Here is a 25961-nt window from a genome sequence, read left to right as displayed (position 1 = left end):
CCCCGAAGGTGAGGCGCGGCGCGCGGTGGGGCGGGGCGGGACGGGGCCGGGCCGAGCCGGAGGCCGCAGCCCGCTCGGCCGCCGCGGCCCGGCCCCTGAGGCGGCGGGGCGGCTCGGCCCCGCGGGGTGCGGGGCGGAGCGCGCGTCGCCGGGGTTCGGAGCGCGCCTGGCGGAAGCGGCTCCCGGGCTGCGGCGTCCCGGCCGCGAGCCGGGAAACCGGCTCCGGAGGCTCCGCGGTGGCCGGCGTGACCGGCTCCTACCAGACAGCTGGCGCACGAGCTAGTGCGTGAACTTAGTTTGGTAACTAGACCAGCACGCGGCCCCGCAGGTTTTACTGCGAAACTCTCTTTGTGAGTTGAAATGTTGTAGTCGGTGCGGTTTCCCGGAGGTAAGGGGACCGCGTGTTCAGCCGGAGGCGACTGGAGGGCCGCCAGCTGCGCGGCGCCGCGCGGGTGCGCGGCCGGGGGCTTGGGGCGGAAGGTGGGGCGCGGGGGAAGCGGCCGCGGGGGGCGCGCCCCTGCGGCGCGGACTGCGGGCGGTCCCTAACGCTCCCCGCTCCGCCGCGCACCTGTGCGTGGAAGGGGCCGCAGGCGCGGGCTCCCTCGTGCTCCCGGTGCCCTGCCGAGCACTGCTGATGGCACGTGCCGAGCACTGCCTGTGAAACTCCGGTTTCCGCTTTTCTGGAGGACTTTGCATGTTTCACCTCTTTGGAGTGTTTCAGCTTCTTTTTTTTTTAATTTATTTGAGAGAGAGAGAGAGAGAGAGAGAAACAGCACGAGAGGGGAGAGGGTCAGAGGGAGAAGCAGGCTCCCCGCCGAGCCGGGAGCCCGATGCGGGGCTCGATCCCGGGACTCCAGGATCGTGACCTGAGCCGAAGGCAGTCGCCCAACCGACTGAGCCACCCAGGCGCCCAGTGTTTCCACTTTTTAGCCAAGGGAAATATACTTAAATCGACGTAAAACTCCTTAACATGCTCAGTCGCAAGTAAAACAAAAAAATAAAATACGTGAATTTGCTTAAAGGGAGTTGTTCCTGAAATACTGAATATGAAATGTCTCAATTGTGAGTCTTACTGTTAAATGTAAATGTTTGGAGAATACATTTATTCTTCTCCATCTCATACCTGGTTGCCTTTCTTAAGAGGAATATACAGAGTTCTTTAATTGAATGATTATATTATACAGGAACTAAAAAAGGACAAAATGCCATATATTTTACTGTTTGGGAAAGAATCTGAGTAAATTCCTAGTAGCTGGAGCCATTTGAGACTTTCTGATTATCGTCACAGTTGTATTAACTTTTGTAGGGCCCTTAATTATTTGCTAGGCCTTGCTCTAAGTGCTTCCCATGTATTTAGCTCGTTTAATCCTTGCATCAGCCACACCATCCAGGCGGTACTATCATCTCAATTTTACAGATAAGGAGAGGCTCCCACAGCTTCCCTCAGCTAGTGGAGGACAGTGCCCAGTAAGATCTAAGTCCAGTTTTGGCACGCATGACCAATATAACTTATTACCTCTTTGTATTCTTCCACAGGATTGCATTCTTTTTAATATGTAGCAAGAGCACCATGGTATTTAACAAAATTGTATTCATCTTACAAAGCTACATGTCCTTGATTTTTTTAAAAGTTATTTTTTGTAAGTCTTACAGTCATTAAGCCTTAGCTAATATGTGAATAAATCCATTTCCTAACATCTGATGCCTCATTCATGTTCTGAATGGAATGGTCCAACTTAGAGTCTTGATATTACTGTCTCATCACAGATAATGTCACCTAAAAATGCTTAAGCCTCTCCTCTTTTGGTGGAGATGTGTGTGTGTTGCTGTATAGATTGATAACTCTTATTAGGGAATATTCTCGTTAAATTTTTGCAATGTAAGAAAAAAATTAACAGGATTGGTAATGTGTGTTTAGTCCTTGTATGCCCTTTTTTCACGGAAATAGAAGTATATAAGAGCCCATTAGAATAGTTCTGTCAACCAGCTATGAGTTGAGTTAAACACTAAATGATCCATACATTTTTTTCCCTAGCTGAGGTAGGAGGGTTTGCTTTAATTTTAGAGTGTTGCAGCAATTTTATGTGTTTTTAATGCACAGGGCATTTTAACTGCAGTCGGTAAAAAAGCAAAAGTAGATTTAGATTTACAGGTTAATTAAAAATTTTCTTATTTTGATTGTACTGAAGATCACTTTTTTTTTTAGTTTTCTTCCAGGTCTTGCCATACCAAATTCTTGCCATGCCAAAACCAAATACCTGTTAATTATAATAGAAAGTTAACATTGTATAATCAATTGTCCTTAAAAAGCCTTTAAGTGGAGCCTTTTAGCAAGTCTGGGAAGATACATAATCATTCTTTCCTTATTTTTTTATTGTTTCTCTTCTTATTTTTCGAATTTTTTAAATGTATAGGATGATAATGAAGATAATTCAAATGATGGGACCCAACCATCCAAAAGGAGGCGAATGGGCTCAGGAGATAGCTCTAGGAGTTGTGAGACTTCAAGTCAAGATCTTGGGTACTGTCATTTCATTGCTTAATAGTAGTTTTTGTGGTATGTTTCTCTCCTCTGCGATACCTCCCTCCTCCCCGGCCCCTGCACTGGCAAAGGCAGTTACTAGATATTGTAGAATATTTTTGTCATGTTTTACATAGGACACCAACATTGCTTTTGTTACTCAGTGCAACTAAAACATGTTTTTATTGGATAAAATACACATATAAAATTCACCATTGTAGTGATGTTTGGGTGTGTCACTCAGTGGCACAGTTTTGTCCAGTGTCCTTCAGCTGCCACCTGCACCCTTCTCTGTTGCTTCACCCCTGCACTGAAACGTCCTAGCCAGGAAGCAGTAACAGTTGCCGCTTCTCTCTTTCCCCAGCCCCTGGCAGCCACCATCCCCTTGCTGACATTTTGGATTTGCTTGTCCAGTGCACCTCGTGTAGATGGAATCATACAGTATTTGTCCTTTTATGTCTGGCTTCTTGGAAGTTCATCCATGTTGTAGCATGTGTCCGAATTTCCTTTCTCTTTAGGGCTAACTGAGCTCCGTTGCGTGGATAGACCACCTCTTGTTGGTCCTTTCACCCATGACGGACACTAGGGTTGTTTCCCACTTTGGGCTGTTGTGAACAGTGCTGCGGTGAACGTTGGTGTGTAAATATGTGTTCAGTCCCTGTTTTCAGTCCCTTTGGGCGTATCCCTTGGAGAGGAGCAGCTGGATCGTAGAGTAGTTCTGTGTTTAGCACTTTGAGGACCTACCAAACTGCTTTCCCCAGCGGACACATCATTTTCTGTTCCTACCAGCAGTGCAGTTTCCTTTGCCATTGGTTATGTCCCGGTTGTTCTGATAAGAACCATCCTAAGAGATGTGAGGTGGCATCTCACTCTCGGTTCCATTTGAATTTCCGTAGTGACCAGTGATGTTGACCATCCTGTCAGTGCTTATTTGTGAATCTTTGGGGGAAATGTCTATTCAGGTGTTTTTGCCATTTTTAAATTGGGTTGTTTGTTTTGTTGTTGTTGAGTAGTGGAGTTTTTTATGCATTCTGGATATTGATCCCTTATCAGATACAGGATCTGCAGTTCTTTCTTCCTATTCTGCGGGTTGCCTTTTCACTCTGTTGAACAGTCCTAAAATGCACAAAATTTTTAATTTTGCTGAAGTTGAAATTACCTATTTTTCTTTTGTTGCTCATGCTTTTGGTGTCGTCTAGAACCCAATGCCAAATCTGAGATCAGGAAGAGTTACTCCTGTGTTTTTTTCTAAGAGTTTTCTGGTTTGGTTTTTGTACTGAGGTTGTTGATCTATTTTTGAATGTGATAGGAGGTAAGGGTCCAATTTCATACTTTTGCATTTGGATATCTAATTTCCCAGCACTATTTTTGAGAAAACTACTTTTTGTTTGTTACTTTTAATTGGATGCATAAAATAGTGTCACGTTCTTGCCTCTATTGTCCAGTGATGACTTTTAGAGGTTGAGTTGGCCAGGCCCAGAGATCTGTCGTTTGCTCTTCAGGATTGGGATTGGTCCACGGTACACTGGAACCATCAAACCAGGTCTGTTCTGTGCTTCTGGCCTGTGGAGTCTATGAGAACAAACAGTTATGGTTTATAGTTCAGCTCTTTGAGAAACACGTTTTTGGAGTTCTGCTTTCTTAGCTGTTTGACTCACTGAACAGCAGGTGGGAAACGAGTTGGTGACTTTGTACTTTGGGCGGATGAAATAGCAGTATGGGTGTGAAGCTCAAGAGAGGGAATTCAGAAAGAATATCACCACCGTTTTGTTTTGGCCTTATAGATCTCTTAACACTACAGAATTCCTTTATTGCTGACAGTTGTGAGTCTCGGTTCTTTGGGGTGTGTTCCAGTGTCCTGTTCTGTTTGGTATCACACGCTTGCTTCCTTTCCCTCTGCCTGTTTGTGATGTTCTTGGACGCACAAGACGGTAGGAAGTTGTATGTATGGCAGAGTCAGAAGACTGAATGAGAATTTAAATAATTAAAGTAGTTCTCCAAATTCCTAAAAATGAAACTCCTCAAAAATAAATCCTTAAAAATGATTAAAGCTTAATAAAAGCCACATTTAAGGCATAATACATATTTCTGTGCTTAGCTTTAGCTACTATCCAGCAGAAAATTTGATAGAGTACAAATGGCCACCTGATGAAACAGGAGAATACTATATGCTTCAAGAACAAGTCAGTGAATATTTGGGTGTGACCTCCTTTAAACGGAAATATCCAGGTATTAAGTCTTAGTTTATGTAACAGATTAAATCTAACTTTTAACTAAATAGTAATTCTTTTTGATAGGTTATCAACTTCTGAATATTTGAGTATGGAATATTTGTAATGTACTGTATATTCTTCTGCCGGCTGATTTTCCTTTCTGCTGTCACCCAACGTTTCTCTCCACTCTCCGTTTGCTCTTATGCCTTATAAATGGACTTAAAAGCAGAATGTGGAAGGTGAATTTCCTGGGGAAAGTCTTAGAAAAAGTCATGTTATGGCCAAAAGCAGCAGGAGTTTGATTCTTTCCCATTGCTTGCTGGCCTGAGCGAGGGAGGCAGCTGCATGGGGCTGTGTCTCCATTTGAGAAAAGCTGTCTGTGCAACTAAGTTACTATTCTTGCTTTGGGTTATTCTGTTTTCAACTTTAATTTAGCTTTTATTCCTTGAATTTGTAAGATTATTTGCGTGGTCTCTTTAGTAATCTTTGGAATATATAACACATAGTACTTTTTTAAGTCCATGAAGAATTTAACTTTTTAAAAAAATCTTAAGAAGGTTTTTAAGTTTTTAAAAGTTTTACAAATGCATAATGTTATAAATGTAAAAGACTATTTTTAATAGTCTTTTGTTCTTTTTTTTGGAGATTTAGAGCGACGAGATTTGTCCCATAAGGAGAAACTCTACCTGCGGGAGCTGAATGTCATCACAGAGACGCAGTGCACTCTAGGTAACAGAGGCTTTGAATGGGAATTCTGAAAGCTAGATGTTTATGAGGTGATATTGGATGGGTATTTGTCCTTTTTCCTAAGTATTTTACAAAATTAATGAGATAGATTGAATTATTTAAATGCTAAATTGTTTATTTTTGGTTTTTGTTAAAAGATAAAGGAGAATGACATAACAATATTTCACAGAAGTGTCCGTGTGTGTGGTGTGCCAAATTTGTATAGTAGTTTTAAAAAGTATTGTCTTTATCTCTTATAAGGCACATTTTGCTCTGTTTTTAGTTCTGTAGCCTTATCTCCATGCTTTGTTTCCAGTTTTTCTTCAATTAAACAATGCGCCGTGGCACTTTTTAACATAAAACCATGGGTGTTCATCACAACAGTTGATATGATCGGATGCTCTGAGTTTTGAAAATTGCCTGTGTGACTTGTATGTGCGTGCTGATGCTTCTCTTGGAATTTAAATGGACTCTTTGTAATATTTCTAGTGTATTGAATTTGAAGACTAAGTACTGCAATATATTGAAAAACTCTTGTTTTTGTCTAGTATCTTTCCTTAGTTGAGGATATTAGATTAAGGATAATCCTTAATCCTCAATGGCCTAAGTTAGTATGCATCATTATTTAGCCATTGTTTTTAGTAAAGGGAAAAATGTTTATAGTACATTGAATCTTAAAAAAAAATGTGGTTCAAAAATTGATTTGTTTTCCTTTGCAACTTTGATGAGCTTTTTTAAAAAAATTGTTTGACTTTATATTATGAATATTGTTTTTTATTATTTTCAAATATATTACAGTATTCTCCCTTGACTACTGGAAAATTTTAAATGTAGAGTAGATTAAAGGAAAAGCAAATTTTGAAAAGTAGTTTTGTTCACTTAGCCTTAAAAGAGCTTTTTTTTTTAACTATTTTTTTGGTCTAAAATAGGTTTAACAGCATTGCGCAGTGATGAAGTGATTGATTTAATGATAAAAGAATATCCAGCCAAACATGCTGAATATTCTGTTATTTTACAAGAAAAAGAACGTCAGCGAATTACAGATCATTATAAAGAGTATTCTGTAAGTATTGAGGTGATTGGCATCTCTTATTTGGTTTGGGGAGAATGACATTTTGTAAAGTTGTATGTGACTTCCAACTATAATATTTTTATTTCAGCAAATGCAACAACAGAATACTCAGAAGGTTGAAGCCAGCAAAGTGCCTGAGTACATTAAGAAAGCTGCCAAAAAAGCAGCTGAATTTAACAGCAACTTAAACCGGGAACGTATGGAAGAAAGAAGAGCTTATTTTGACTTGCAGACACACGTAGGGCTGCTTAACTTTATTAGTTCCTGAACCTCACTTTGTGCTTGTTAGGGTAGAGTGCTCAGCGCCTCCTTTATTTAGCCGTTGTTTTTTTTTTTTTTTTCTGCTGGCAGTGTGTCCTTTTCTGCCCCAGAACTTAAGATATAATTTTTAACGATATGCCAGTAATACTCAGCTCACTTCTGTGTGTGTGTGTGTGTGTGTGTGTGTGTGTGAGGGAGGGAGGTGTCTTTTGCTCTGTAGTTGACTTTTGCTTGTCCCAAGGGTTGTTTTAAGAAATTTCCATCTTAATTCACTTGATACTCACAGTTGCCATATGAGGTTGAAGCTAGTATTCTTCTCATTTCATAGATGAGGATGCCGTATGTGTTGCCCAGGTCCCCTTGCTCGTCAGCGGTGGGCAGAAGCACGCTACGTTTCCCTCAGCACTGATGGCTGTGGCAAAGAGCCAGACACAGTCCCCATGTACAGCCAGAAACACCCTCCTGTCCCCTCGGGTTCTAGTTCCTAACGTCTCCTGTGTTCTAGCCTTTGGCGGGGAGGAGCACAGTGGAGAACAAATCCTAAAACCTTGATTCCTAGCGTGGAATCAGTTTTGTATTTCTCTTCATGTTAACCCAGGTTATCCAGGTGCCTCAAGGGAAGTACAAAGTGTTACCAACAGAGCGAACCAAGGTCAGTTCTTACCCAGTGGCCCTCATCCCCGGACAGTTCCAGGAATATTACAAAAGGTATTCATTGGTTTTATGACCATTACTATTGGGTATTGCTGAGGGACTTGAGAGTCTGGCATACTTGCCTCCAAAGAGTTTGGCATGTGTCCGTATCCTCTCTGACTTCTGCGGCTCTGCACACAGAACAACCCCCTTCAGGCAGTGCTTGAACGTCTGCTGTCTGCTGACAAGGCCCAGGCTGCCTATCTCCCCGCCCCCCTGCTTGTGTTTCTGTGGGTAGGCGTCAGAGGTTCTAAAGCACCCCAGGCCTCAATCTCTACGTGTGTCACTTGAAAGCTTATTGGGAATGCAGACTCCCGGGCACAACCCAGACCTGCTCCCTCGGGAAGCACGGACTTATTCGGCAGAGGAGATGAAGGAAGGAGCAGAGAGGCTGCCGGGCGGCCACGGCCACCTGCTTGTTCCAGCCACACCGCCGGCCTGGCTGCTGCTTCCACGCAGGGTGGCAAGAGGGCTGCTTACCTCTGAGTCCCAGCCGGGATGTAACTGAAAACCAGGCTAACAGGGTCATTTTATTTGAAAATCTCAGCTTTTACTTCAGCCTTAAACCTTATGTTCTTGAGGAAAGAGACTGTTCTTTAAGGAATAGTATTTAAAATAGACTATAGGATCCTACTATTTGAAAGCCAAATTTAAATCATGGGTTAGCAGATTTTAATTTCACTTTTGGGTCAGCAAATTATTAAAAGTGACATGCCAGGGTACCAATCCCTTTGCTTTTTGCTGTCTTAGTTGAGGGAGATGCAGATCCAGTGCCCACTCCCAAACTCAGGTTTCAGGGTGTGGACAGGGTGTGACATGGGAGAGGGCTGGCCTGTGGCTGGGAATGGCCAGTGTCCTGTGGCGTGGATGCCATCTGATTCAGGGTCAGGGGCTGCTGATCTCTCATTTCAGACACAATAGATGATTGATTTAGTTTCTTAAACAATGTCATGGACCACGTGCTGCCGTGCATTGCAAGTGTCAATTGATAAAATCCTCACATCCGTCTGTGAGGTGGACGCATCATCATACTTATTGTGCATGTGAAGCAGCAGTGGACCCAGAAGCAGTGATAACTTAGGGAGTGAGGGGTGGGGCACTCAGGGGGCGTGGGTTTTGTGCACAGTCCTTAATTGCCACAGTTCCACTTTAGTCTGCTGACTTTTTTTTTTTTTTTTCCTCTTTTTGGGTTGAAGATGAAGGAGAGAGACAAATCTTTTGATAATAAGAATCAAATGTGTATATTAAACTCATAGCCTGGTGCAAAAAATGTTTAGGCTTTTTATTTATTACTTTTCCTTACTTGATACAAAATGAAAACTTACTTGTTACATCTGTAATCATTTTCCAAAAGTACTTGGGGTTAATTGAGAAGATTAAGGCTATGTTTGAAGCTCATGGATTAGATCATTCATATTAATCAAAAGACAACTGACAGTCATCTCTCTGAACCTCAGGTACTCACCAGATGAGCTGCGGTATCTGCCGTTAAACACCGCACTTTATGAGCCCCCTCTGGATCCTGAGCTCCCGGCCCTAGACAGCGATGGCGATTCAGATGATGCTGAGGATGGTCAAGGCGATGAGAAACGGAAACATAAAGGCACTTCGGTAGGAACATTGATCTTTACCAGGAGGTGTCTCCTTCCCTTTGAGTTTTTGCTAATTGCTTTCCCAGATGTTGAATTGAACTTGTATCACCATCCTCTTTTTGAAAAAGGACAGTTGCATATAATTTCCTGAATGCTTTCATCAAGAATATTATTTATTGTGTGCATTGGTGTAGACAGGCTGTGGATGGCCTTTGGTAAGTTTTATTTTTAAAGTTGCCTTTAAAGTTATCACAGGCAGGTTAGGAAAGGGCACCGGACGTGAGTTTACAATCCTATATTGAACTGTCTTGGTTTGGGGAGCACATTAACTTGTGTTCCTATTGCTTAATTTTTTTTTTTTTTTTTAATATTTTACTTATTTATTTGAGAGAGACAGATATAGCAACAGAGAGCACAAGCGGGGAGGAGAGGGAGAAGCAGGGTCCCCACTGAGCAGGGATTCCCCACACAGGGCTTGATCCCAGGACCTTGAGATCTGAGCCAAAGGCAGATGCTTCACTGACTGAGCCACCCAGGGGCCCATCCTATTGCTTAATAATTTAGATTTCCTATAGGAAAATGTGAAGGTGACTGGTATGTTGTGCTATTAGGTAGGTTTTCTTGTATGACTTTTTTTTTTTTTTTTTTTTAAGCAAAATGCAGTTGCATGACTGGGGAGTGTTGGTGTGCTTGGTGGAAGTGAAGGAGAACAAAACCATGATGTCAGAGGATTCTGATCTGATTTAGCGTGGTGCACTGAGCAGCCAGACTGAACCTGAGAATGTGCTACCATTCGATGTGCAGTAAATCTTTTGTCACCAGCACCTTCTAAAACATTTAATGATACATGTTACATAAGCTAAGATGCTATTCAAGTATTAAAGGATGGTACCACTTTTCTCCTGTCTTACTGGCGAAAGGGTTGCGGTGGTGTGAACAGGGTGTGTTGACTTTCCCTCACTCTGCTTGTCAGTACAAATTAATCCAACATTTCAGGAGAGTATTTAACAGTAAAACCAAAATTTTTGACTTCCACAGAATTTGACCTAGCAAATATATTAGAATTTACCTGAAGGACAATAATTAGGACAAAAAATGGCCATTGGAGTGTTAACTGTATTTTTTTTATAATGGAAATTAGGAATAATTTTAATGTTCACAGTAAGTGATATATTACATTTACATGACAAATGAAATTCAAAGAATATTAAATGATGTGATAAAATGCACATAATACTTAAAACAATTGAAAAACACATGCATACACAGTGTAATCCAGTTGTGTGTGTGTGTGTGTGTGTGTTTTTAAGATCATGTTTAAGATTTATTTATTTTAGAGGAGTCGGGGAGGGGCAGACGGAGAGGGAGAGAGAATCTTAGACTCTGCACTGAGCCTGGAGCCCGATGCGGGGCTCGATCTCACGACCCTGAGATTATGACCTCAGCGGAAACCAGGAGTCGATCACTTAACTGACTGAGTCACCCAGGTGCCCCACCCGTTTTGTGTTCTAAAAAAATGAGGGGTATGTGTAGATAGGTGTGTGTATGAATGTGTGAATGTGTGACTCTGGGTATTTATATGCAGACACACACCTGGAAAAAATTAAAAGGAGATGCATTTATGTTCCCAGTAGTTGTCTCAGAATGTTTATCAAAGTAGTTATGGATAACCTAATTTTTTCAGTTATTAATTTTCATAATTTATATGAACATAGCATTTTTATTTTAATTAGAAAATTTTAAATAAAAAAATGAAGAATTAAATATTCAGATATCGAACTCCTAAACTTTGAACATCTAAAATATGTCAGATACTGTCGTAAAGGCTCAGCGATACTGGTGCTTGCATGGAATACAAGTGAGTGCTTGAAGAACTCTAATGACATTTATTACTCAGTAAAAAATACCCACCCTTATTTAAGACAGTTTATTTTTTGAGCAGTTTTTTGTCTGAAACAAACAATGCCCCCCGTGACGCGGCACAATGGTGTCGAAGCACCGAAGCAGACAGTTCTGGTCGTGTTACGTCAGAGAACGGTGGATTAAGGTACTAGCTGGTGTAAATGGAATTAGCTCTATGATTTCATGTATTTATAGCACAGGTAGGTGATTTTTAACATGACTTCTTTTAGTCGGCACTGGAAAAAGTTTTCTTATATTTACAGTTATGTTTTTATTTTTACATTGATGGAACTTTAAAACTTTTTACAAATCACACTCAAGTCTGTGTGAATTCCAAGGGATCTTTGTTTGTGCTTTTGACCTCCAGGACAGCTCCTCCGGCAACGTGTCTGAAGGGGAAGGCCTTCCTGACAGCCAGGAGGAGCCTTTCCAGGGAAGACAGAGATCCAAGGACAAAGCTGCTACTCCAAGAAAAGATGCTTCCAAACGTTCTGTACTGTCCAAGTCAGTCCCTGGGTACAAGGTAGAAGAAAAAAGCCCCTGACTCCGCTTCCTTCCTGACCAGCCTCTCTCCCCGAGATAGTTTAACTTTGACTTTCAAAGTTGTGGAGCTCTGCCTGCTGCACTTCACTAGCTGTTCTGTGGTGTGTGCCCTCTGTCAGCTTCCTTCTTTTTTGCTTTATTTTCCTGGTGGCTTTTCTGTCACTCTTGCCTATGGTTCAGCTTCTGTTTTCTGTAGATGTACAATTTATAAGAAAATCTTTTTTTGTTTTTTAAACAATAACCAGGCAAGTATGGGTTTTTAAAAATTCATTTCATAGGCAGAACTTTATATTTTGTTTCTTTGGAGTAAAGATCCTAATTATCTGATATTTACAATATCCTAGTATTTAGTATAGCTGAACATGCTAAGCTGTAAAGGATGGGTGGATAGACTCTTAGAATAAGCTGCCTCTCCTGGAGAAAGATCTGGGTTTAATCTAAAGATTATTCGATCCATTGGCCGAATTCAGCTAACTCTGCGATAGAAAATAGTAAAACCTGTTATTTACATTATGTGATTTTTAGCTTAACCTTGGCAAATAGCCTCTATGACTCTATGACCAGGATTTAAGCATTATTTAGTGATGTAATCTGGGATATATATATATATATATATATATATATATATATATATATATATACACACTTGTGAACTTCTGGTCTGGCTCTTCTCAGAGTAAGGTAGTATGTTATCAGCAATATTATTGTTATCGTCCTCCCCTTCCGAGGGCTAGGTGAGAGGTGAGTAGCCCTATCCCTACATGATGGGGGTTTAGGAATGTCCTGGAGGGGGTGAAATCAGCCGCATCGTTTTATGTTCTGGATGGTGATAGTAAAATAGACCATTCATCTGGTCTGGAGTATATCTGAATATGCCTTTAACTGTGGTTATGAAGGTGTTTTGAAGGAACGTTTTAGAGTAAGGTGATGGAGCAGTTTTGCTGAATGGAATTGTTAAAAGCATCTTGTTGTGGGTCAGGACTGTGGTCACAGTGGACGATCTAGAGGAACAGGTGCACGCGGGCTGCCAGCCAGCTTCCCTTCCTCAGCCGGACCCTTCTAGCAATCTGCTTACCTTTCTTTTCCTGAAGTAAACAAAGCAACTTAACAAATTAGTGTTTAATTTAATCCGATTTACTCTGAAAACGCCATTACATAATCAGTTTAAAAATCCATGTTTCTTCAGCCTATGGCAAGCAGGTCTTCGGCTTCGTTTGGCAGGGGTTGGCTTCAACAGGCTGCAGCTGTGTGTTTTTCGTACTTGTTTTTACAGATAGCTTACCTGGTTTTTTAAACTCAAGGTCTAAATTAACGCTTAATAACTGAAAGCAGATGAAGTCCAAAGACTAAGCCTCGGACAGCTAGCCGGGGTGTGGTGCCAAGTGTGCTGCCTCCGGGGGGAGTCGCCGTTCAGAGCACAGTGTCAGCATTAAGGAGACCTTTCCTAATAAGCCTGCATTCGTCGTGGGTTCAGAGGAGCGGACGGTGACGGAGATGTTTTAATAGAGGCCGAAAATGAATTATTCCACAGTATCGTTGATCTAATCTAGAGGAAATCCTATAGATTGACCTGAATTGGTATTACTCAAGGGAGCGTAATATGCAAAGTACACATTTTATAATTTCTGTGAACATTTTTAGTACCTAAAAATGTTTCAGGTATTTCAAAGTTTGGAACAACCGGTATCTAGACTTAATACATTAATGTGAACATGTTTATTAAAAGTAACCTCTGTATGAAAAATATTAATAAGCCAAGATGTGCCTAAATATTAGGGTACTTCAAGCTGAAGGTCATAGATATAAATATGTTGGAGTTAAGAAAAGTGATGACGTATCTGATGTCTTGCTTAATAAGATTCACTAGTGCTTGCCCTTAATTTGTAGGACAGTATTGTTTAGGTTACATTAACCTGCAATTAAAGCATAATTGTTAGGATTCAGGCCTACGTGACAAGTTTATAATTAAAATCTATACTATATTAGTGCTACCGTGAAAGTCTCACTTATCTTTGGTTGTTTCTCAAGCAGGAAAGTCAGTGTATTGTGAGCCTTTTATTTGAGATGCTGAGAACCATTAGGATGAGTATTTTAATTTTCTTATCAGTAGTGAAACTTTGATGTTGTTGCACTTACTAGAAGTAGAACTGACTGTCAGACATAGGGTTCTGTTCCATCAGTCTTCGTGGGAGTTCTGCACACTGTTCCTTCCTCCTCCATCAGAGGAGTCTCCTTCAGAGACTAGTTTCCCAACTGGCAGTCCTGGGTGTGAGCAGGGTGGCTTCTCAGAGAGCTCAGAGTGCTTGAGTGAACAAAGAATTGCCATAGGAAATGCTACAAAGCTCTGTCTCTCTCTCTTTCTCTCTCTCTCCTCCACCCCGTCACTCCCTCTTTTCATCAAGATGAAGACTATTGGGTAAGAAACATTTTAAATGGCTTAACAAAATATTATGATTTTAAGCTTAGAAGTAAACCTAGAATTTTCTTGGTGTCCCTTTTTTTATCATAGGTGTTTAATGTATATTTTAATGGCTGTAGAACTTGAATTGCTCTAGAATGTGAATGACGAGCCTTGTGTTTGATTCCTTTTTGACTTTTGTAAAGGGTTTCCTATGAGGAGTTCTTTTAGAATTTAATACTATGTAGTTACTTCCCTGACTTTAGTGAAAGATACTCGAATACTTGGTATATGCCAGTATCTAATTTCGACTACAAGTATTAAATAAGTCTTCTACGTTCAGTGCAGGTGCCGTAACCAAGAGTTCTTATTTGGTGTATTGAGAGGTAGCTTTCTGCTGTATATTATAGCAGTTACAGATGTGGTCATCACTGGATCAGAACTCGGATCATAGAAGTGCACTTCTAGCTCTTTTGTATTTAGGTGTAGGAAGCACAGTGAGAACCTCCTGCTTAGAACGTAGCAGCAACAACGGAGGGTAACTGCACTGCAAGATGCACACGGTGTGAGCCTTGACACTATCCTTTTGTTGGGGGAGCAGGGTATGCAGATACACAGGAGATGTAGAATAGTGAACGGTAAAGCTTTATATGTATGTTTTAACTTCCATGGTATTTATTATTTTGTAGAGACATTTGTGATTGTTTAGAGTTACTGTTATTATATTTATGTATAAGGTTGACTTTTTTTTTAAATAAATAAGCCAAAAATTATTTTTGAATGCCTCTGTCATCTTTTGCAAAGAAAGACAATTTAAGACATACAAAATTTAAAGAATTAAGAACAAATTGTTTAGGCCTAACAGGTTTTGAAGGTGGCAGTGAGACATTTCAAAGCTGGAATGCTATATACAAAGTTGGGAGTTTCCTTTAGGCTCCTCTTTGGGTTAGTAACTTAGGAGAGGGAAATAGAGGATGTATTTGGCTGGGTTGGAATAAAACAGAAATACCACAATCCTGCTGAAGAGAATCTCCCCGCAGGTCATGTATACACGTACGCCCCTGGCCCATCTCCTACTTGGCCCATGCTTGCTCTTCTTTTTCTGCCACCATTACTTACGTATTCAAGTAGCATGAATGAACATCATCTTATTATGGTCAAAGCTGTGATGTTTGTATGTTCTCCCTCCCCTGATAATCGTAGGTGCTGTGAATCTTTTCTTCTTTGTCCTTTTCCATGTGTTGCTAAGTGTTTTTTAAAGCCCAAATACTTTCATTGGATTGAGCAAGGCTTTAATCTGAAAAATGAATGGTACTCAAGAATATGAGGGTGTCTATAATTTTTTAAGTGATGATTTTTTTTTTTGCTCGTCTGAAAACTTACTTTCCTCTTCTATGTTTTGTATCTCTTATGGAATGCTTTTCCCCTAAGCACAGGCTCTTTTATTATTAGATATGCAAAGGGAATAATAGCTTGGTTTCCAGAAACATTTATGCACATGACAATGTATGGATGAGACATCTTTCAATTAAAAATGTTAAAACATATTGATTCTTGTAACTTGGATTTTATAGATCTGTTTTTACAACTTTGGAAAATAATCGGTTTTTAAACAAAACCAGTATATAAGCTGCTTAACACGGGGCCTTCCATTTTTCAGTAAGCCTGACTAGACATGTGATGGTCATTCGGTACTTGGATTTTCTCTTCCAGTTAATAGTGCAATTTGACATTGTAGTCTTCCCTTCCAGTTCGTTATACAGACCTTACTGTGCACGTAGGGAGTGTAGAATGCTACACTTAATCCTGACATGAGATCACGCTGTTGACAGAATTTTTAAACAAAATCTAAGGCTTTAGTCAGTAGGCCATCATATGTTGAAAGCTGGCTTTCTCAAGTGAGGTCTTTCAAAAAGGTCCTCATGAGCAAGTTACCAAAAGTAAAGATAAGGCAGTAACAATTCCTTATGAACCCATAGTAAGTTCTTCTGGCATGAATTTATAGCCCTCTTCTACCCTTCCAGCCAAAGGTCATTCCAAATGCTCTATGTGGAATTTGTCTGAAGGGTAAGGAGTCCAACAAGAAAGGGAAGGCTGAATCACTTATACACTGCTCCCAGTGTGAGAACAGTGGTAAGTACTAACGTGTCTTCTTAACATTTTAACCGCCCTATTTGCCTCAAAAACGAGGCGTTTTCGTTGTCAGACCTGAATCAAAGAATCACCTCATATATAGGGTAACGTGTGAGGCATAGAAAAGCAGCCCATGTATTTTCCTCTACTTCTTGTATTTTCATTTCTTTGGTGATTAAACACTGTAGCCATTCTCGAGAACTCCAAGCAAACTAGCATTTTATTATGCCATATTAAGTTCAAACTTCTGTTGTGAAATACTAATGCTGGTTTTGGTTTAGGCCATCCTTCTTGCCTGGATATGACCATGGAGCTTGTTTCTATGATTAAGACCTACCCATGGCAGTGTATGGAATGTAAAACTTGCATTATATGTGGACAACCCCACCACGAAGAAGAAATGATGTTCTGTGATGTGTGTGACAGAGGTTATCATACTTTTTGTGTGGGCCTTGGTGCTATTCCATCAGGTAAAGACTGAAAAAAAGGAGGAACATGATCTTTGAGTGGAGGGACTCTCCTAGCCTTTTTTTTAAAGGCTCTGCATAAACACCTTAAGGATCCTTCTGTTCATAAGAAGTGACCAAAGCTGTGATTATCCAGATAACATCCGCCTGCTTTTCATCCCTAGGTAATCCAACTAAAGGACAAATGGGATGTCAGAGTGCCCCATCCAAGTATTGGAAGTAGAGTTCAATGTAGAGTGAACTCATGTCTTCCTACTGAAAAACTAAAGCAAGAGCATCAATTTGTTTCAAAGCCTTGATTTTATTTTTATATCATCTATTCAGAAACTTAACAAAAATGACTGCTATGCCTTTATAAATATTAAACCAGATTTCTATAAAATGAGGCAGCATGACAATTCCAGGTAACTTTGGAATGAACACAGAGTTGAAGAATAAATCACAGTACTTGGACTAAAATATTACACATAATTGTGTAAATCTGAACTTATTTGCATAGTTAGCACTGTATAATACTTTTATAAAATATATGCCAAGAACTAAGTTTCCTGGGAATCATTAAGAAGCAGGCAACTTGAAGTTCTGTAGTTAATTCAGATGGAGTACATGGCACAGTTTATCACTGATCAGTTTTAAATGCTGTGTCTGGTACACCAGGCCTTGGGAGCTGCCACTGAGCAGCAGAGAAAAGGGCTGGAAAATAAGCCAAGCCCTCTAACAGGTTTTATATGAGGTTTGCAGTATTGAACTCTGCAAGTAGGATAGTGTTTAGGTTTCAGAAAGGACTGTAATAATTTTTTAAAATCCGTATCATTGTATAGAATCGCTCCTCCCACCCCACCCCCCATTGGTACTGAATTTCGTATGGTATTGATTACACTGATGAAGGGAAGTTTACATTTTTCTCCTTAAGAAACTCATTAGTGTCCTACACATCACAAATCCACAGAAAAGTATCATTAGCGATAGCTAAGGAAGGAGAGCCAAATGGGTTTAAAATTCAGTCCTAAAGAATTAAATTTCGTACTATTATTAACTAACAATTTTTCTCCTAGGTCGCTGGATTTGTGACTGTTGTCAGCGAGCCCCCCCAACACCCAGGAAAGTGGGCAGAAGGGGGAAAAACAGCAAAGAGGGATAAAATATGGATTTAAATGAAATAATTTGGTGCCAACTTATTTACATTCTCAATTTTATGCCAATAAAAGATTCTGAAATTAACTATGTGCTTAAAATCTGCAAGTTGATTTATTTGTTATAAGCCACTTTTACCCTTGAAACCAATTACAAGTAGAGAAATAACAGTTCATTTTCCAAAAGTTTCTTTTAATCTCTTAGTACTTTGGCTCTATCCAGAAATTCAGTTGGAAATATTAGGCAGTTTAATTGAAATACTCAACTATTTCTCCATTGACCTGAAAGTGACTAGTATCTGCATGAAATTTTCCTAGTCTATATTGTTTCTGGCCTATTGTGGGTAGCATAACAGTTATTTTAATGATAGAAGAATTTTAAATAGGTAGCCCAAGGTGATAAATAACAAATGACCTGATGAGATTCGGAACCTGGGTCTGCCAGGAAATCTGTCTGGAGACGGGTGGCCGCTTGACCTGGGGAACAGGCACGGGGCTTTTGCCCCATACCCACGCAAATCCCCAGAAATCATTACATTTCAGACTTGCTTTTAGTAACTCTTCAAAGTCTACACGTTGTAACTGCATTGGGAATCTAACCAGAATACAGTTCTAGCTACCAACCTTTTAATCTGATGCTCTGTTTCGATTTATTTTATATATACCTGGGTTACTGCAATATTTTTAGTCACCTGACAAGCTAATCAAACTGGAGTTTAAACATTTTATTGTGCGTATTCCTTTTACAGGAATTTTGACATTTGGAGGAGAAAAACATGGTTCTTGCTGCTTTCCCTACTTTTCGGGTATATGAGGTAACAAAACTGTATGGCTTTATTTTTCCACCCCCCAATTAGAAGTAACCAGAATTTCCAGCAGACCAGGGTAGCTGGATTCAGAGAGAACTGCAATCAACTTCCCAGGTTCCAGAGCATGTTCAGTGAATCAGAACAGGATTTCGAGGACCAGCTTCAGAATACTAATGAGTATGGTCCAGAGCACGGACTCCTCCTCCTGGGGCGCGTCCTCGGGGGCGTGGGCGTGCCTGTGCGCCGGGTCCCTGCCATCGAAGACCGCGACCTCGGCAAACGGGGACTGCTCGATCCTGCGGTCGAAGTACACTTTCATCTCGAACTCGCTCTCATGGTGGGACGGGTGCCCGTAGATGCCGATGCCCACGGGGCGCTGGAAGTGCGCGGGGATGGACACCACGTCCTGGCCGCACGTGACGGACTGGAGCTCGTAGTCGTCGAAGCTCGGGTGCAGGGTGCTGTCCGACACGTACAGGTCCGCGTCTCCCTTCAAGCTCTGCATCCTAAGAACAATCTTGCCCTCGTGATTCAACCTCAAGTAGCTGTAATTCCCGGCTCCTATCTGGCCCTGCACAACGTGCAGGAGGAGCCACTCCTCGGGCACTTCGTCCTCGTCCGAGGGGCTCGCCGCGGACACCACGTGCGAGGCCAGCAGGACCAGCAGCGCGCGCCTCCAGGCGGCGGCCATGCCCGCCGCCCGCCGCTCCCCTGCTGCCCTGCGGACGTCCTGCAGGAGGACCAGAGGGCATGCTCAGCGCGCCAGCAGCGCCAGGCCGCCGCTCGGGGGCGGGTCCCCGCGGGCCCCCGGAGGAGGAGGAGGAGGAGGAGGAGGAGGAGGAGGAGGAGGAGAGGGAGAGCGGTGCCGGGTGGGAAGGGGGAGGAGAGAAGGGGAGGGGGGAGCGGTGCAGGGAGGGGGAGGAGGAGGACGGGGGGCGGTGCAGGGTGAGAAGAGGGAGGGGCGAGAGGAAGGGGGGGCGGTGCAGGGAGGAGGGGGAGGACGCGGGCGGTGCAGGGGGAGAAGGGGGAGGGGCGAGAGGAAGGGGGGAGCGGTGCAGGGAGGAGGGGGAGGACGGCGGGCGGCGCGGGGCGAGAAGGGGGAGGGGAGAGGCGGAGCGGAGCAGGGATGGGGCGGGGAGGGCGCGGGGGGAGGCGGGAAGAAAGGGACAGCGGCGGAGAGACCCGGGCAGCCCGAGCGCGAGGCCGAGCGGAGAGGCGGCCCTGGGGGCGACGGCCCTGCCGGAGCGAGGGATCGGGAGCCCTGGCACCGTACTCACCGCCGCTCCCCGCCGGGCGCCGCGTCTGGACCATCCGGGCCGGGGACGGCCCGCCGCGCCAGAGCAGCCGGAAATGAGGCGGCGCCGGAAGTGAGGCGCGACCCGGAGGTGGGGCGAAGCCCGGAAGCGGAAGGCCCTCGGCCTCTCGCGGAAACGACGAAAGGGCCGTGGGTGCTAAGGGGCGGTGGCTCGCAACCAGGGCGACAGGGGGCGGGGCGCGGGCCCGGCGCTCTCGGAGCTCCCCGGGACGGAACGTGCGCCTCGGGGGCTGTGCGCCCGGTCCCCGCGGGCCCCAGGGGGAGGCCGGCGGCCCGAGACCCGACTCTGGTCAGCGCACCGGTTACCCCTTCTGCCCTCGTAAGAGCACGGCGGTTTTTGAAGGGCTCCTAGGGGAGGCTTCCGAACGGACTTGTGTTTCTATTCAGGGTGTTTGTGAATGGGGGGCCTGGTGTGCAGGGGCCCCTCCTGGAAGAAAGACTGTGCGTTTTAGGCCCACTGAGGCCCGCTCTTGTGCCGCGGCGGAGGTCCGGGGAGTCCGGCCCCGAGAGCCCGCGGTGCCCCGGCGCCCGCGGTGGGCGCCTGGACTCCGCCGGGTCCCGCGGGACTCGTGGGCGGCCGGGGAGCCGAGGGAGGCCGCGGCAAGCAGGTGTGGCTGCAGCACCGGCGGGCTGAGTCGGACCCCCGCTCTGCGCGTCGGAGAGACGCGACGGGCTTCGAGCGGAGGAGTTTGGCGAGGCTGGGGAAGGCTGGCGCCGGGGCGAGACGCGCGGGTCTTTGGGCTGGTGATGGAGATGGCACCAGCCCGGGCGTCTGCTCGCGCCTGGGCCTGCCCCGCCGACCTGGGCCGACCGCGCGTTGTTTCCCCGGGAAGGCGTGCTGGCCTGGAGCGCAAGGAGAGGCCGTGGTGGCGGGAGACAGCGGGGCCGGTGTTAGGTGACCGAAAAAGGCGATGGCTTTTACAACCACAGCGTCCTGCCGTCGTCGGTGTCTCGTGCTCACCTAACACGTTGGGTACCGAGGTGAGGACGTGACGCCAGGAGTCAGGCCTTCCTCAGTCTGGCTAACAGAAGGGGGCATAGTCTTTTTTTTTTTTAATTAAAGCAGCTAAATGTAAAGAGTGGTGTTACCTTTGAAAGTATTTAATAATTTAGGAAAGGACTTCAACAAATAGAAATGACTGTCCGATTTGGTGCCGTTCCCACTGCCCACACCTTTGTTACCAGCCTTGCTCATTTTATCCTAGTTCTAGCCTCCGGGTAGCTGGAATTAAGACTTTCTCCTGGTCTGGGTCATGTGGAGAATTTTATGTTTTCTTTTGCTACAAAGTAAACCATCAAGGATACTTTAATTATGGTCCCACTTACCATTTTCTGTGATGAGCTTATCCTCTCGTGAGCATCTTTTTGAGGTGGCAAGCACTCCAACAGCCTTTCAGTGCTTGACCTGTGCCCACAGTGTTGCCAGCTTTTTTGGCTTCCAAGACTCCCATTAGCTACAAGCCATTACCTACTACCGCATTTGATTCACCTGAGGCCTTGTGCTGGACCCAGCCCAGCTTAAACTGGGCTCAGTTTGATCTAGGACCCAATCCAGTTTTTAAGTTGGACCCAGAAACCACCAGCAGTTCCCACTGTGGAATCTGGGCAGAGTGGGGAGAGGATGCGGGGAGGGATTCCAACCAAATGGGCAACTGTGGAAATCCAATGAGAGCAGGAGCTCAGCACAAAGAGAGCTGAGCTCAGAACCGAGAGGAACTCACCCAGGGCCCCCGGAAACAGGGGCAAAGAGAACTCAAGGTGCTTGCAGGGTACCATGCCTGTGTTTCTCTTCGTCCCTGAAGCTGCCAGAGAGCGCTTCATATCCCATCACTGCTGCTAAATCTGTTAAGTCACAAAAACTCAACTGAATAAATTTAAAGATCAAATTGGCTATTTGTCCAGCAGGAGAAAGGAGCTCTGCTGAGCTGTAGGGAAGGAAAGGCTTTTAAAGCTGGAAAGGGTGTGAGAATGACATCGTTAGACAATGTGCTGTTTTAGGCGAGGTCGCCTTCCTCAGGGAATGGAAGGGGTGTGTGGGCCAGACTGTCACACTGGTGCTAACCAGGTAATTACAAATTGAGTGTAAAATGTTACATTCCTGGGGATTGAGACTGCAGTTCGAGTAGATATTAAGTTTTGGTCTGCTGACGTAGGGTTTAGCACAGTGACTGCATTTTGGTCCTGTTGTCTTTAACAATTCAGATATGTATTGAATACTTATCATGTATCCTCCCCAGGATACAATAGTGAGAAAATAAGACACATTTTTTCCTTTCCCAGAGCTAGACGTTAATCAGTTATATACTTTTATGTGTTGCGTGTGTGTGTCTGTATACACTTGACCTTTGAACAACATGAGGGTTTGGTGTGCCCCCTTCCCCCATACAGTGAAAAATCTGTGTGTAACGTTTGACTCCCTGAAACCTTAACTACTGATAGCTTACTGTTGAGGAGAAACCTTACCCATTACATAAACAGTTGACTGACACATATTTTGTATGTTATATGTACTGTGTACTGTATTCTTACAATAAGATCAGTTAGAGAAATGATAAAGAAAATACATTTACAGCACTGTACTGTATTGGCTGAAAAAATCTGTGTGTAAGTGGACCTGCACAATTCACACCTGTGTTGTTGAGGGACGAGCAAATTCGAGGAATGAGCTGGGTCACAGGAGGACAATGAATGGGGCTGGGCACATGGGATGGGGATGTGGTGTGGGATGAGCTCCAACAGCTGGGCTGGGCCACGAGTTTGGTCTTTGTCTTCAGAAAGATGGGCAGCTGTTGGCAGCATCTAAGCAGGACATTGCATTCATACCTTGTAGTTCAGTCATTTCTTGATTGTGGGTCCAGAAGGAGCTCTTTAGGGAACTAAATTCCCCTCAGGCTGCTTAGGGACAAGTAACAAGGACTGGCCTGGGAACAGGTGCATCTCAGAGAGAACAATTCCTGTAACCCAGCAGCCAGCACCCTATGGGGTAATGGAGCCCAGACAGTGAAGGTGGGACCCCACGTGCAGTGTATATGGCATGAAAATGCCCGGCTGCAAGCCTGTGAAACCTCCACCCGGGTTGGGAATTGGTCTTGAGTAAATGCAGGTGATCACCCCACAGGTCTGAGAGCACGTGGTGTCAGCATCCCAGAGCGCTGTGGACCTCTAGTCATCACTCCCTGCCTCCTTCCCAAAGGTGTTTGAGTCCAGCTGTGCCTGCTGGTAGACCAATGCTGAGCACACACTATTGTATGTATCCTCTTATGAATATACCCTTCTTTCCCCAGGCTGCTGTACATGGACAGTTGGGCTGTTTCCAATTTTAGAATCATGAATAGTGCTGCTTTGAGCATTCTGATAAATGTTCTGTGTTACGTGTTTTTTGGTTCATGTGTTCATGGTTCCGTGTGTGCTCAGCAGAGAATTGCCTCTAGGTCTGTTTTTCTGAGTGGTTGTTCCAACTTATATTACTCCTCCCATAGGTTTTGGAAGCTCATCCATACTCAGTGTTCTTTTCTTAGTATTTTTGATTTTAACCATTCTGATGGGTGTATGGTTTTCACTTTTCATTTCAGTTTGTCATTCTCTGGTAAATAATGAGGATAAGCATCTTCTCCAGTTAATTGGCCATTTGGAGATCTTTCATGAAGTGCCTTTTGCATATTTTCCTGTTGGCTTGTCTGTCTTAAGATTTGTATGAATTCTTTGTACGTTCTGGATGTCTTTGTCAGCTTTATGTGTTGCTCATCTTTCCTACTTTGTGGCTTGCATTTTCACTCACTGATTGGTGTCTTTTGAAGAATATAAGTTTTGTATTTGTGGATATTTATTATGGTATTATTGCGGATGAATTTTATTAAAGTTTCTGTCCTTCTCAAACATCTAAATGCTAGTATATACTTAGACAAACATGGATTTTTTTTTCTCAGTATCTATTCCTTTTCTGGCAATAATACTTGGATTTCCTTCGGTGGCCACTCTTTTCCCTCTCCTGGCCAGGCCCCAGGGGTCACAGTTCCATGACACATGGGGCTGACTTGTCCGCACAGTTTTATCCTTCTGATCACATGGTAAATTCAACGATGAGAAGTGGCCCACACTGGCCCAAACTCATAGAGAATGTTCAGGGTTTGATAGGAAGAGGTGGTCACTCTTCCCAGTGCACCAGAACATGAGAGAGTGGTGGTGGGAGCTGCTGGCCAGCAAATGGCAACAGAAAGGAGAAACCAGAGCCAAGATCCAGACAGTCACCGCTGAAAGATGGAGAGACCAGGCCTGGCTGGCTCAGGCTGCTGCATGGAGCCCTGCACACACCTTCCAGTTAAAGGCCTGCCCCTCCAGAGACACCCCTTTCTTTCAGGCCCATCAGGCTGAGCTTTCTTTCATTTACACTGGAAAGGCTCTTACTGATATGCAGAGTAAACTGTCACAATGTCTACACTGGGTTCCGCTGAATGTAAGGACTGTCATTGCATTTTATATTCTAATCAGTGCTATTTTGGACACCCTTGAAGAAATGCATTTTGAGAAATGTGCAATGATTTGCTTGTTTTAAGTTTATAGGGCGAAAATTTATGAATCAAAGAATAGGTACTTTTTAAAATACTTTGATATACATTACCAAATAGCCAAAGCTTATGCCCATTTATTCTCTTACCAGCGGAAAAAAGCTGCACATGATATTCTTATTTTATAATTTAGTTAATGCCAAGCTGGTAGATGAAAAATGATATTCTTTTGTCTTATGTTGCTTTTCTTGATTACTAATTGTTTTTTATATGTTTGTTGGGCACTGGTATTAATCCTTTTGTGAATTTATTGCTCCTGTTTATTTTTTTCTTTTTAAAAGTCATTTTATTATTATTTTTTTTCATCATGATACAGGTACTCCTTCATCCCCATCACCTATTTCCCCCATCCCCCAACCTACCTCCCCTCTGGTGACCAGTAGTATGTTCTCTGTGGTTAAAAGTCTGTTTCTTGGTTTGTCTCTCTCTTTCTCTCTCTTTTTTTCCCCCTTTGTTCATCTGTTTTGTTTCTTAAATTCCACCTGAGTGAGATCATATGGTATTTGTCTTTCTTTGACATATTTCGCTTAGCATAATACTCTCTAGCTCCATCCATATTGTTGCAAATGGCAAGATTTCATTCTTTTTTATGGCTGAGTAATATTCCAGTGTGTGTATATATCTCATCTTCTATATCCATTCATCAGTCTATGGACACTTGGGCTGCTTCCATTATTTGGCTATTGTTGATAATGCTGCTGTAAACATAGGGGTGCATGTTTCCCTTTGAACTAGTGTTTTTGTATTCTTTAGGGTACATACCCAGTAGTGTGATTATTGGAACATAGGGCAGGATTTATTTATGTATGTATGTATGTATGTATGTATGTATGTATGTATGTATGAGAGAAGGAGAGTGAGAGGAAGAAGCATTCTCCCCACTGAGCCGGGAGCCTAATGTAGGGCTTGATCCTAGGACCTGGAGATCATGACCTAAGCTGAAGGCAGACGCTTAACCATCTGAGCCACCCAGTCGCCCCTCTTCTGCCCATTTTTAATTGGATTATTCATTTTTGGGGGTGTTGAGTTAAAAAAGTTCTTTCTAGATCTTGGATACCAGCCCTTTATCTGTAATGTCATTTGCAAATATCCTCTCCCATTCTGTGGGTTGCCTCCTAGTTTTGTTGACTGTTTCCTTTGCTGTGCAGATGTGTTTTATCTTGATGAAGTCCCAATAGTTCATTTTTGCTTTTCTTTCCCTTGCCTTTAAAGACGTGTCTAGCAAGAAGTTGCTGCAGCTGAGGTCACGGAGGTTACTGCCTCTGTTCTCTAGGATTCTGATGGATTCCTGTCTCACATTTAGGTCTTTCATCCATTTTGAGTTTATCTTGTGGTCCAGTTTCATTCTTCTGCATGTGGCTCTCCAATTTTCCCAACACCATTTATTGGAGAGACTGTCTTTTTTCCATTGGATACTCTATCCTGCTTTGTCAAAGATTAGTTGGCTATAGAGTTGAGGGTCCATTTCTGGGCTCTCTATTCTGTTCCACTGATCTATGTATCTGATTTTGTGCCAGTACCATACTGTCTTGATGATGACAGCTTTGTAATAGAGCTGGAAGTCCGGAATTGTGATGCCGCCAGCTTTGCTTTTCTTTTTCAACATTCCTCTGGCTAC

The 25961-nt window shown here is 43.4% G+C and overlaps 3 protein-coding genes across 4 annotated transcripts in view; 2 read left to right on the top strand and 1 right to left on the bottom strand.

Moving 5' to 3' along the window:
- The first annotated feature begins 180 nt into the window (after window positions 1-180).
- Window positions 181-17677, top strand: LOC118001948 (PHD finger protein 10). Of its 2 annotated transcripts, none has more exons than XM_034992138.1 (12): window positions 181-388; window positions 2415-2521; window positions 4620-4750; window positions 5386-5463; window positions 6390-6523; window positions 6621-6770; window positions 7392-7501; window positions 8944-9097; window positions 11348-11503; window positions 15946-16054; window positions 16336-16524; window positions 17577-17677. In XM_034992138.1, exons 2-12 carry the CDS (start codon window positions 2469-2471, stop codon window positions 17660-17662), a joined length of 1350 nt encoding a protein of 449 aa, XP_034848029.1. In that variant the 5' UTR covers window positions 181-388; window positions 2415-2468; the 3' UTR covers window positions 17663-17677. The 2 variants fall into 2 exon arrangements, with proteins under 2 accessions (XP_034848029.1, XP_034848028.1); XM_034992137.1 differs by having other exon boundaries at window positions 182-388; window positions 5380-5463.
- A 68-nt stretch (window positions 17678-17745) lies between these two features.
- On the bottom strand, window positions 17746-19836 carry LOC118001949 (UPF0669 protein C6orf120 homolog). The gene is made up of 2 exons (XM_034992139.1): window positions 19741-19836; window positions 17746-19193 (listed from the first exon to the last, which is right to left on the bottom strand). The coding sequence occupies exon 2, from the start codon at window positions 19152-19154 to the stop codon at window positions 18600-18602; it is 555 nt and encodes a 184-aa protein (XP_034848030.1). The 5' UTR covers window positions 19155-19193; window positions 19741-19836; the 3' UTR covers window positions 17746-18599.
- A 275-nt stretch (window positions 19837-20111) lies between these two features.
- LOC118001932 (WD repeat-containing protein 27-like) overlaps window positions 20112-25961 on the top strand; it is a 70333-nt gene continuing 64483 nt past the window's right edge. The window contains 1 exon segment of the mRNA XM_034992116.1: window positions 20112-20759. Within this exon segment, the coding sequence (XP_034848007.1) occupies window positions 20526-20759 (234 nt within the window). The 5' untranslated portion in view covers window positions 20112-20525.

The sequence above is a fragment of the Mirounga leonina genome, unplaced genomic scaffold (genome assembly GCF_011800145.1).
Source record: "Mirounga leonina isolate KUSES-001 unplaced genomic scaffold, KU_Mleo_1.0 Mir_55, whole genome shotgun sequence".
Taxonomy (NCBI): domain Eukaryota; kingdom Metazoa; phylum Chordata; class Mammalia; order Carnivora; family Phocidae; genus Mirounga; species Mirounga leonina.
The sequence above is the reverse complement of the archived record's forward strand: the minus strand, read 5'-3'. Positions and strand labels throughout refer to the sequence as shown.

Coding starts and splice junctions, on each gene's coding strand:
- LOC118001948 (XM_034992137.1), top strand. CDS start 2,469: ATGGGCTCAGGAGATAGCTCTAGGAGTTGTGAGACTTCAAGTCAAGAT. Junction 9,098..11,347: donor GGAAACATAAAGGCACTTCG/GTAGGAACATTG, acceptor TTTGACCTCCAG/GACAGCTCCTCCGGCAACGT. Junction 11,504..15,945: donor AGTCAGTCCCTGGGTACAAG/GTAGAAGAAAAA, acceptor CTACCCTTCCAG/CCAAAGGTCATTCCAAATGC.
- LOC118001949 (XM_034992139.1), bottom strand. CDS start 19,154: ATGGCCGCCGCCTGGAGGCGCGCGCTGCTGGTCCTGCTGGCCTCGCAC.